Raw genomic sequence first — 11,475 nt, 5'->3', positions numbered from 1 at the left:
GAATTAGTCTCCGATGGAAGAATTCATTTCTAACTAGAAATGACAGAGGATCGAAATGTTGAGCATTGCTCCAGAACACTGACGTTGGTGAAAGGAATAAGTCCCATTAATGTCAGTGTCAATTTATTTATAAAGCACTTTTAAAAACAAGAGCTGCATTAGAATGCTGTACAGCAAAAACAGCAACAAAATCAATGAGAATAATTACAAACTAAGAACAAAGTTGCCCATCAAAATTGGGGACAATTTGGGGCCATAAGTGGGCTAAAAAAAAAAAAATGTTTAGAAACTAAAACGAAATATTTATTGTATTTCGAACTGAAATACAATAAATATTAGTTCTGAACAAAAAAATTCAAAACTACTTTACAGATTCAAGGTTGTTTTTTTTCCTATTCCAAAAAGAAACTTTTTTTTTTTTTAGCAAACTTTATGGCCCCAATTTAGCTCCATATAGAGGAGCTTCACATGTTAGAAGTTCAGTAGCTGACAAACAGTGATCCAAGGACTTTAAACACATTTCTGTCAAATACGACTTAAACTACGAAGGTTGTGTTTACTTCTGACAGATTTTTTTTATTTATTTATTTTTTTTTAGCGCTATCAGATTAAAGGACGCCAAATGTGATTGACCCTGATCGGTCAATCACATAAAATCTGCAATACGGCTTGGACACACAACATAAAATAAAGATGTTTGAGGTTCTGATCTACTGGCATGAAGTGTGTTACTGCACTGAAAGCTCCTCTGAGCGAAAACATGCAATGAACCCGATAGGCTGGCACTATCAGCAGATCATCAGCGCTCTATGAATGAAGCCAGTAGTGTCTATTTGGAAAGTATCGAGTCTTTATGTTTCCGTCGATGCAAATGGACGATTGCGGCCGATGATTCGAATGATCGTCTGCTTCGCTCATCGTCGTTACGTCAGAACGGTTTGTGAATGACAGCAGCGTGCTGCCGCAGCCGCAGGGCAGATCGATGAGAGCGGCAGAGAGGTTGAAACAAACTCAGCATCCGCCTGATGTAACTTCCTCAAACAAGCTCTAATGTAGCAACTCTGCTGCCTGTGAGAGCTAGTGTTACTTAAAATACACGTTACTGTCTTATTGGTTTTAGGCTTTGATGCTTTTGACCCAATGTGGAATAATGACACATCATACAGCTTAGTATATCCAATCCCATAATGTAATTTACTCTGACACTGATAATTCACCAATCTTCACAATTACAATTACTGTTAATCTTCAAACACGTTCAGCTTTGAGGCGTCTGAGTCCAGTCACAGAATCGATTCCCCAAATGGGTTCAAATGAAAACTTTTTGTCACATCGAGAATGACAAGACAAAGACAGACAGCAGTTCGGTAAATTACAAAATCAAACTTCAGACTTACAAGAAGCACATTCTGCAGGTTTTATTATAGATTGCGCTGTGCTTCAGAGGGCTGTAACAGCAGCTCACCTATTAAGTGTATCTCTGACATATTTGCACGAGTTCTGCATGATTATCAGATTTTCCTGACTCTCATTCCACTTGTTCCACAGGCTGTAGTTGATTTTCTGAGTAAAGTGCATGAAATCAGTGTTCAGTAAATCCAGATTTCTCAGTCGTCTCTGGACTCAAAGGTCCCTATGTGCTGCTACAGTAATTAAGTGCATCTTAATTAGGATATGTTAATTAAGTGTTTAATTCTCACGTGGCACATTAGGTAGCTCGGATAAATGCACAGAGTAAGAAGTACAGCCGAGTGTGGTATGCTGGTAACGTATACATGCCTGAAGAAATGACTGTATTCCATCATAACATAACGAAGCCTAGAAAAGGAAATGTCCACTTCAGAAAGAACTGGAAATCACCTTAATTCACTTCAGGGTTTTCATTTCTGCTTCCCCTTCATCTGCTACTCCCAATAACGATAGAATAATAATAATAAAAAAAAGTAATAATTAGAACTGTGGTCATTTGATGGTACCAAAACCGGGGAGCACATGCGTCACCTCATCTGATGGATCGATCTATAGAGCTTGTTTCTGGGGCTTATGCACAGGAGTCATTCAAGCCTGCCAGCAGATGGAGTCCTACAACTGCAGCCATTCACATCCACTGACACCCTCTGCTCTGTTCTGCTTAAGTTAATCAGCAGCAAGGAGAGTAATGAGATAAATGCTCAAATTCTTCAAATAAAATCATCCGTGTGTAACCTCTAAGCTAAATCTGATGCCGGAACCTAAGAACAAACAGGAATATTTCCGAGGTATGTGGATATATTTTAACAGCCAACTCTCAATCATCTTTATGATTTAGGTTTGATCTTGGAACATCAAGGAGAAACTGGCTGGTTGGCCAGAGAGCTTTCAATGTTGCTAAAGATTTTGATCGGGCCTGACTGTTTAGGACTTTTAAAGTGGGAAATAAAATGTGTATTTGTGTTTTATTAGTTGAAAGCTTCAGCATAAACCAAACTGATGTTTACATTGCGCTTTACAACCGAACACCTCGGTAGTTTTTCAGTTGTGGCATAATTTGACGTTTTAGGAGGTGCTGAAAGATTTTTTTTTTATATAATTGCTGGTTGTTTTCCAAAAACAATCTCATAAGAACTGCTGTATAATCATATTTTCTTTTATAATGACTTGTTACACCAGATTTATTTTATGCTGTCAAAGTAAAGCAGGTTGAATACAAAATATTTCTGATATTTATTTGTAAACAGTTTGAAAACCCTGTATCGACTTCCTCCCACCTATTTCTGAGCTGTTCCTTGTTGATCTATCTTTGTTCGGAAGGTGCTACACTTTGTGAATGTAACGTAACAAAATGGCTAAAAGTCTAAGCGACAGCATGTTTTGAAACGTTGGCTATACTTTTCCCCCCTTACACCATTGACAATTTACGGCAGGCATCAAAAGCAAACTGAAGACAGAGACGATAAAAAGGAGGAGATATCCCTCCGCCGGAAAACCGGAGTGCAGGTCGGGAGTTCTGCGCCATTAAAGGAGAGGAAACAAAGATGGCGTCGAACAGTTTTCGGACAGAAAATAATGTCGTATTTTCGTCTCCCAGGCTTTCCCTGTCGGCTTTGCTGTTGTGTAAAAATTTAAAGCGAATTCTTTATTGAGCAATCTAGTCCAGACGCGTTCAAATACATTTATTTAACATCGACAAAGAAGCGACACGTATCGACGTGTGCCTGCGGACATCTTTGCTCTACAGGGTGTTTGGTCTGAGAGCATCCTGAAAACATACACCCGCTCTGCCGTTCTGTTCATTCTTCGTCCATCACCCTCATATGCCAAAAGGAAGGGGGAAAAAAATATTATTTTATTCCCAGATGCGGCTAATTTAAAGAACGGTGAAAACCTACGAATCTTTAACATGATTGCAAGCCACAAAAGCAGACAGCGGCAGTCCCCATGGCAACGGAGGAGAGGGTGGGCATCAGAAATCTCTCAGAAACACAACACCAATCAGGTCTGTGGAGAGGAGTGGGGGGGGGCTCATTTCATACAATAATTTATTTGGTAAAAAACAAACAAAAAACACACAAATAAAAAATATAGTCACCTCTGATATTTATTTGAATATTTTAATCTGAGAGAATCCAGTACACAGATATGGTGCAGTCCACCCACATAGGAGAACCACCACTGGTGGCATACCCCCACCCCCCCTCACCCACTCCTCCGTCTGGTAGCTACCATTCACGGCTGAGGGGTGGAGAGGAGAGGGGGGTGATCCCATCCATCCATCCACCACAAATCTAGTGCTCACTGTGGCAGAATTGCAGTGCACTGGACTGTACAGAGAAGGGTGCCATCCAAGGCTGGTAGTCTGTGAGGGGTGGGGTTCGGCTACACTGATACCACCAAAAAACAGGAGCTCACAGAGGAAGAACACGGAGAGGCGGAAAAAGACAGGCGAACATAAAGATAGAGAGAGAGAGAGAGAGAAGAGGGGGGAAGATTGCACCTGAAGAGGAATATCATACGGGTAAGGAGAAAAAAGGGGGGATGGTTGGAAGGAGAGGGGAGAAGACAATGAGGAAAGGAAGCAGATTCGCTCTTTCCTCTGCTCGGCTATTTTTTTTTTCTGTTCTCTGTTCATAACCCATCTGACTTGATCTCTGTTTTCTATTTCGTACAAAGTCCTCGTCTCGTAGTTGTCTTCATGGCTTCAGTCATCTGCTCCTAGCATTTCATCTCTACGGCTTTTCCTGCACAGACTGGGGGGGGGGGGAAATAGTGGGCCGTGTCGTATAGACTTGCCCACTTGGCCCACTTTATGCTCCTTTTGCCTTATCAAAGAAAGACGCTGCCTTTTGTCACTGTGTAAAATAACATAACAAATCAGCTGTGATCAGTTTGTGACACAATACTGACAGATATTCATTCTTCTTGATAAGTGACGGTCAGGGTTGAAGCTCGCTTTGCAACCAGAGCCATTTAGCTCTATTGTCTCTTCGGTAAGATATCGCCAGCTACATAATCGTGCATCACTGTGTATTTGGCTCGAAAGCAAGCAGCAGGGCACTAACAAGACTAATGTATGGAGCCAAACCACAAATGTTGCTGTTTCTGTGGCCAGGATGAAAGGAGACACCCCAGTGAACAGCACCATGAGTGTCGGCCAAGCCAGGAAGCTGGTGGAGCAGCTGAAGATTGAGGCTAGTTTCTGTAGGATAAAGGTAAAATCACTTGCTATCCATACATATGCAGTGTTGTAAGATATTTATATATATGTATATACATTTATATTTGCTGCCTTTTACAGATTTCTTCTATGTTTGCTTTATTTTGTCAATTAATATCAGATGGTTATAGAGCGAGTGAATAGAAACTACAAACAGTCACTCTGGTCCTATGTTAAAATTGAACTTGCTCAGTAACGAATGTGATTTTTTTCTTAAGTAATCCGACTCGCTAGCTACACCTGTACAGTTAAGAAAACCCCTAGAGTCTGCCTGACAACATGAAGTAGGCCCAGATCTATAGAAATCCATGAGCAGATGAGAAACTAACTTACTGACATCATTACAAATCCATTTCTGAGGCGTTGTGATTCCAGTCAAACACAGTGAGAGCCATTATGAGCAAGTGGATAAATGATAGAACAGCGGTGAATGTTGGAAAGGAGTGGCCGGTCAACCCATGATTACACCAGAACTCTGTAGGCGGCACATGTGGAGGCTCACAAAGGAACCCTGAAGAACATCTGAGGCATTGACAGCTTCATGATTCATGAAATTTTTTTTAAAAAAACAGGATACTGGGCGAGTTTCAAGGTCAAAACCGCTACTGAACATACAGTAAAAGACATTTACCACAAAACATCTTGATGATCGCCAAGACTTTTTGGGAAAACATTCAGAGGAATTACGAAAGTGGGTTTTTGTTTTTATGCACAGCATTGAAGAAACAGAAAAGTGGCCTTGTCAAAGTCAAATCCTCAAGACTCGCTACCAGCAACAACAAAGCCGTATTGGCAGATCTAAGGTTGACCAAAGAGTCCATCGGTTTAGGGGGCAATTATATTTTCCGCATCCGGTCAGACTTATTTGGAAAGCTTTTTGTTATTAGATAAAAATCACAATATGTTTTAATAATCTGAAACATTAAAATGTGAGGGAAAAAATTGAAGAAATCTGAAAAGGGAATTTTTTTCTTTTTCGACTCACTATGTCAGTGTAAAACGTTATGAGCTAATTTGAGGAAGACAGACACAGCAGCCCACTGGAATGTTTTTCAATGGTTTTAGTTCAAAAGGACATTTTAAAAGAATAAACCGCAAGTACAGAACTATAAGATCCACAGATAAATCCAAAATAAATGCAATGATTTCACCAACCTTTGTTATGTTTTATAAAACCAGAGCTTATTCTTATACAGAGTTTCAACTTAGAAGGAAGAGCCACATTTTAACATCGACGTGAAAATCCTGTTCATAAAAGACCCACAGCAAAAATGGAGGTTTTAACAAGAAAATTCTGTGTTTTTTTCCCTTGCAGTCATTTCCCTATATTCATAGTTGAATGACTGTGTATGAGTGCAGCTCAGGTTAAAGTAAGCGCTGCCTTTTCATGAGCAAAATTTGTGCCACGTAATGCGAGCAAAAAAAAATAAAAAATCCAGCATGAAAAGCCAAGGATGCCGGCAGAACGAGGCTCCGGAATTGATGCTTTTCATTATTCCGAGTTATTATTAGGGCCATACACACAATGTGTGAAATGACGCGTGGTGAACCTCGGATGGAGACGGACAGATGAGTACATTTTCCTCAAACAGTAGGCGACCGCAAGATGGTTCAAAAAGAAAGAGAAGAGCTCAGGGAAAGAAATCGAGGGAGTTAGACGGAGAACAGTCCCTGCTGAAGCTCCGAGACAAGAGACCTTAGCAGAGCTCTGCAGAAATGTTCAAACCTCAAACAAAACGGAGGAACTAAAATGGTTAAAGGGTAAAGGTCATGTGGATAAGTGGAAGTGTGATGTCTTTTTTTTTTTATTTGTCCTGCTAGCTAGCCTTAAATAATTGTCTTTTAGCTGGCTGTAATTTGTTTGTCCTAAACTCATCTTTAGTCTTTGCTTCAGGAAACTGTTCCAACACCAAATGAACGTGTCACATGTGACTGAGCAAGCAGTCCTTGCTGCCACGGGAATAACTGACTGACTTCAGGCTGATTATGGATTGTTGCTTTTCTTAAACAACTAGAAAAACAACCTCAAGTCGTAGAATTTTAATCTGTTTTGATTGTGGCATTTTAGTGGGCCACCTAAAGGGTTGGGAATCTCTTCTTTTTAGCTAGATGACCTGGTTTCCACGTCTTCACTGCCACATGCAGCTGATTGAAACGCGAGCACCTTCTTTAAATCTTGCCTGCCCACAAGCACGTTCCAACTGTAGACCGAAAGTTGGTCTACAGTTGGAATGTAGACCAACATTCCAACTGACGATGCCACACCCATTCCTGCTCGTCTTTCAGCCAACAAGTGACTTTTCCAGTTCTAACGATGTTCCGATCGTCTCCGCCTGCAGGTATCGAAGGCAGCGGCCGACCTGATGGCGTACTGCGACGCGCACGCCTGCGACGACCCCCTGATCACCCCGGTGCCCACCTCAGAAAACCCTTTCAGGGAGAAGAAATTCTTCTGTGCTCTGCTTTGAGACAAATCAGGGATTGTTATTGATTCAAAGTACAACTGGCAAGTATATCTGGCAAATTTCTGCAAAGGGAGAAAAAAGAAAAAGGATTTGAGTCAAAAATGTGAACATTTGTTTAGTGAAGATGCTATAAATTCGAAGCGAAAAAGCCGTCATCTGATTTCAAACACGTATGTCTCATGCTCGAAGAAGCTACAAGTAACTGCTAAAATGGACAAAATCTTCATCCAATATTATTTTTGAATTGTTGTTACACTTTTAACAAGGAGATAACACGTCATAATTCAGTTTATAGCTTTCCGTGGTGCAATATGTTCAGAAATTATAGGTGAGGTTTGACATTTCCCCCCTAAAAATCCGTTTTTCTTTAGTGGATTCTCATGTATGCTGATGATGTTGAGCTTTTTCTACCAGAAGGTCAAGCTATATGTTTTGGTATTTTGGCAGTTACTTGTACCAGTTAAAGACAACAGCTGTTTTATGAACGTCAACTTATAATTTGTTTATCAGTTTTGTCAAGATTTAACGGTACGCTCATTTATAGTATCGCCGTGGAGTGGATGTTGAAGCGCATGTGTGTTTGTGTGTGTAAGGCTAGGTGCTACTGTGAAAGCTAAGCAACAAGTCCAAGCATTTGAGCACTGTAAATTGGAGATTTTATAGTTCGATAGCACACCAACCCTATTGCCGCTTATTCCAGTGATTATTTAAGGACATTTGATGTGAACTCGAAGAAGCGAAAATCAGCTATTACATTAACTGTCGTGTATGAATAATTTTCTATTTCTGTAGAGCACAAAATAGCTACAGCAGTTGCGACGTACTTTTGCAGACAGGTGTGTGTGGCCATCTAGATGAGAGAAGTTCCTGTGCAGAGAGCCCGCCTCTTCCAAAGTGTTTTAAATGTTCATTTAACAGGCTACTTGTGTTTTAAATCCCTGCATAAAAAAATAAACATTCAAAATTATTTCTGCAATTTTGTGACCATCCCCTTGCATTGTCGGTACCTTGCAAACATCGAATCTGGAAAGGAAAAAAAAAAATGTGGCAGAAAATCTTATCCTGGAAAATGAAGCACTGAAATAATAAAACTTCCTGTCATCAAAGATGAACTCTCTTGTGATTTTTCTTTTTTAAGTGAACATAAAACGACAGATATGCTTGAATGTGACACGTGCAGTTTATTGTTTTATAATAAACACAATAGAAAAGCGGACGTTTTCACAGTTCGGATGAAAACACGTGGGCCAGTGTTTCTTTAACAGAGGAACTGCAGTGACTACGGTCAAAGCTGCTCATGATACAGATTAGATAGAACAAGGGTGTTATCAGATTTAAATACAACAGCACGCTTTAAGGCATTTGATGATTCCATATACAGATGAAACGTGAAAGCGGATGTGAATAAACACTAAAAAGCACAGCAACACACTTTATTTAGAAGTCTGGTAATGTAGCTTACATCTCAACAGCATCTAGGTTTGTTGCATCGGCGTCTTTAACCATGTACATTCCCATCTTCAGCTCCAGAGAGAGACCTTAAGTCAGATCCAGTGTAGTCTAATGGTGATGTTGTTCCTTCATATCCAGGAACAGCAGCTTCTACACGTATTTTCTACATTACTACAATAAGAAGGATCCGTTTTATTCTCAGCAAAATGCTACATCCTCTGCAAAAACCCCTTAAACTCGACGCAGTCTGCAGTGGATTACAGCACAACGTTGGTAAGAAAATGGAACGAGTATGCTGAGAATTGGAGGTGAATAGAGATAGTTTCCTGAACAGTAGAGGCAAAATGACATCTAAAATGAACCCTAAACCTTTACTGAACTAGTAAAAGCAAAGCTTTTTTTTTTGGCTATTAGATGTGAGAATATAAAGCGTAAAACAGCAGATTATCGGTTGAATTTACATTTGGGAATATCAGAGCCAAGTGATCAGGCTAAAGGTCGACATTCATAAACAGATCTTTTATTCAGATAATTATAAAACACAGTTGTGATAACATTTAAAAGGTCCTAGCTAGGGCAAAACTAGCACAGATGCAACCTGACTTATTAGTAGCCCACAAGCAAAAGGAGAAAAAGTCGGTGTTCTGCTCTTTACAGCTGAAATTTATCCATTAGTTTTGCATAATAAGAAAATTACCAGTGAGTAGACATCGCAAGCTGCCATTATTGTATGGCTTACAAGCTTAATGAGAAAAGTCATGAAATAATGAGCTCTAATCTGAATGAATGGCATTTTAAAGAGCGCATGTCACTTTACTTATTTTGTGAAAACTACTGAATACTTGTGACTGAACTGACTGCTGAAGAGGTAATGTACATTTCAGACCTCACAAGTTAGAAAAACAACATGATTGGTAACGGGGCTTATAGGAAGGCGTCGCACCATTCCTTAAGACAGCCATAGCAGTCGCGCTGCTGCTTGGCGTTTGCTCCACATGTGTCTTTGAGCCAGTCCCGGAAAAGCTCCTCATCTTTCTTCAGAACGAGGAACTGCCCAAGGACAACGTAGGCCTAGAAGAAGAAGGAGAAGAGGAAATTATTGGTTAACAAAACTGCAATCATTTTTTTTTATCATAGAGAGAAACATGTTGTTAAGCTGCTGAACTTCCAAAAGCTGCTCTGGCTACCATAAATCCTCGCCAGTCTGCTAACAAGTGTTAGCAGATTGTTCAATGTGGCAGCGGAAAGGCAACGCTAGCTGGCGTTTTACCAACACCGTATCAAACAGAAAATGAAAGACAAGACTCTTTCAATATTAAACTGGTTTGTCACTACCCAGGAAATTCAATAAAATATATCAAAAATAATACAACTGAAACTGTAATGAAGGTCTGCAAAGGCATGCAAAAAAAAAACAAACAAATCTGGAGCTTAGTCGTCTGTTCTGTGTTGGAGCGCAGCTTCCTGTTATGTTAACCCAGTGGTTTGTTTTATTATGTTTTTTGTCAAAAACCAAATAAAGCTTAGGGCTCATATGCTTTGTAAAAAAAAAAGTATTCCTTTCTTTTCAATCGAAGAAATTTTATAATTTTATAATATAGCGCTAACAATAAATTATTTAATCAGTCGAAATCCAGACAGGCAAGTCAGACCTCAAACAAAAGCAGGTCGCTGACCTCTGACCCTTTATCAATTCACCCAGCATAAATTATGTTCACTCCATAAACTGTGATATGAAATATATATATACATTTTTTTCCTTTTTCAAAATGTACAAAGAAATAAAAGACGCACCTTATCAAAACCCTTTTCCTCCAGCTTCCCCCCAAGGACTTCTCCGATGCCGGCTAGAGCCATCACAGGTTTCTCTCCCATGGGCTCAGCCACGAACTCCTTATGTTTTTGGGATGTTGAAGACATGGCTGTGTCAAAGATTCAAGGGTTGAGCTGCAACATGAAGGATCACAAAATAATTCGGGCAATAGCAAATGGTCATCATTTTTATTAAAATAATTTAAAAAAAAACATATCTACCTTTTTAACAACAATATTTTACTGGTACGACAAGGTATTTCTTTGCACCAAATTATTTCAGCTATATAACACAAATGTATTCAACTCCATCTAAAATAAATACTTCCCAACACGTGTCGAGTAAACTGTAATCGGAGCTTAATCGATATCAAGATTGTTCCGATTGTCCTTTCTAATCAGGTTTACGCAAACGCTTTCAGCGTTGTACAGCAAATTAAGAGTAACGTTTACTGCAAGCTTCACGCAATGAAAGTAACGTTCGTTCCTGACCCGTAATAAGGAATGTAGTCTTATCACAGTGGAAAAATCTGTCGTGTATTTGTTAGAAAGTTCGCGCTCCAGAGACAGACGTGAAATGGGCGCGCAACACCAACATTTGTGTCCCAGTGACCGTGGGTTCGCTGCTAGCTTCACATTCCGTTAAAAAAAAAACCCTCTGACCCAGAAACCCTGCATGCCCAGAGGATGCGAGCCACCACCAAACATTGCGCAATCCATTAAAAAAAAAAATACATATCCGAGGAAGCTCCAGGTTTGAAATTAGCGCTACTGAGACATGATGTAGCTCAAATTGAAGGCGCCTTAAGACTAAAACAACAACAACGTTTCTCAGCTTGTCTTCCTTCTCTTTGTCGCGTCCTATAATCCACGGCTCTGTAATTCTCACAGTACATTTACAGCTAACAGGATGGGACGGCGTGAAAAACGTACCTTTCAGCGTGCAGTTCAAAACAAGTGAAACCGTAACAGAGCAGCTATTTGGTTTCTGTTTCCACCGGCACCCACAATGCATTGCGCCCGCGCCACACGTCATTACTTTGAGGGGAACTG

General features: G+C 40.0%; 2 protein-coding genes across 3 annotated transcripts; one reads left to right on the top strand and one right to left on the bottom strand.

The window, feature by feature from the left end:
• Window positions 1-2,163: 2,163 nt before the first annotated feature.
• gng3 (G protein subunit gamma 3) lies at window positions 2,164-8,270 on the top strand. Of its 2 annotated transcripts, none has more exons than XM_023342222.1 (3): window positions 2,164-2,258; window positions 4,589-4,688; window positions 7,033-8,270. In XM_023342222.1, the coding sequence occupies exons 2-3, from the start codon at window positions 4,590-4,592 to the stop codon at window positions 7,159-7,161; spliced, it is 228 nt and encodes a 75-aa protein (XP_023197990.1). In that variant the 5' UTR covers window positions 2,164-2,258; window position 4,589; the 3' UTR covers window positions 7,162-8,270. The 2 variants fall into 2 exon arrangements, with proteins under 2 accessions (XP_023197990.1, XP_005800818.1); XM_005800761.2 differs by lacking the exon at window positions 2,164-2,258 and adding an exon at window positions 3,708-3,994.
• A 49-nt stretch (window positions 8,271-8,319) lies between these two features.
• banf1 (barrier to autointegration factor 1) lies at window positions 8,320-11,445 on the bottom strand. The gene is made up of 3 exons (XM_005800760.3): window positions 11,356-11,445; window positions 10,405-10,557; window positions 8,320-9,681 (listed from the first exon to the last, which is right to left on the bottom strand). Exons 2-3 carry the CDS (start codon window positions 10,528-10,530, stop codon window positions 9,535-9,537), a joined length of 273 nt encoding a protein of 90 aa, XP_005800817.1. The 5' UTR covers window positions 10,531-10,557; window positions 11,356-11,445; the 3' UTR covers window positions 8,320-9,534.
• Window positions 11,446-11,475: the final 30 nt, after the last annotated feature.

This window comes from Xiphophorus maculatus, chromosome 11 (assembly GCF_002775205.1).
Source record: "Xiphophorus maculatus strain JP 163 A chromosome 11, X_maculatus-5.0-male, whole genome shotgun sequence".
Classification (NCBI taxonomy): Eukaryota; Metazoa; Chordata; class Actinopteri; order Cyprinodontiformes; family Poeciliidae; genus Xiphophorus; species Xiphophorus maculatus.
Note: the sequence above shows the minus strand (reverse complement) of the source record. Positions and strands in the feature narration are given on the sequence as shown.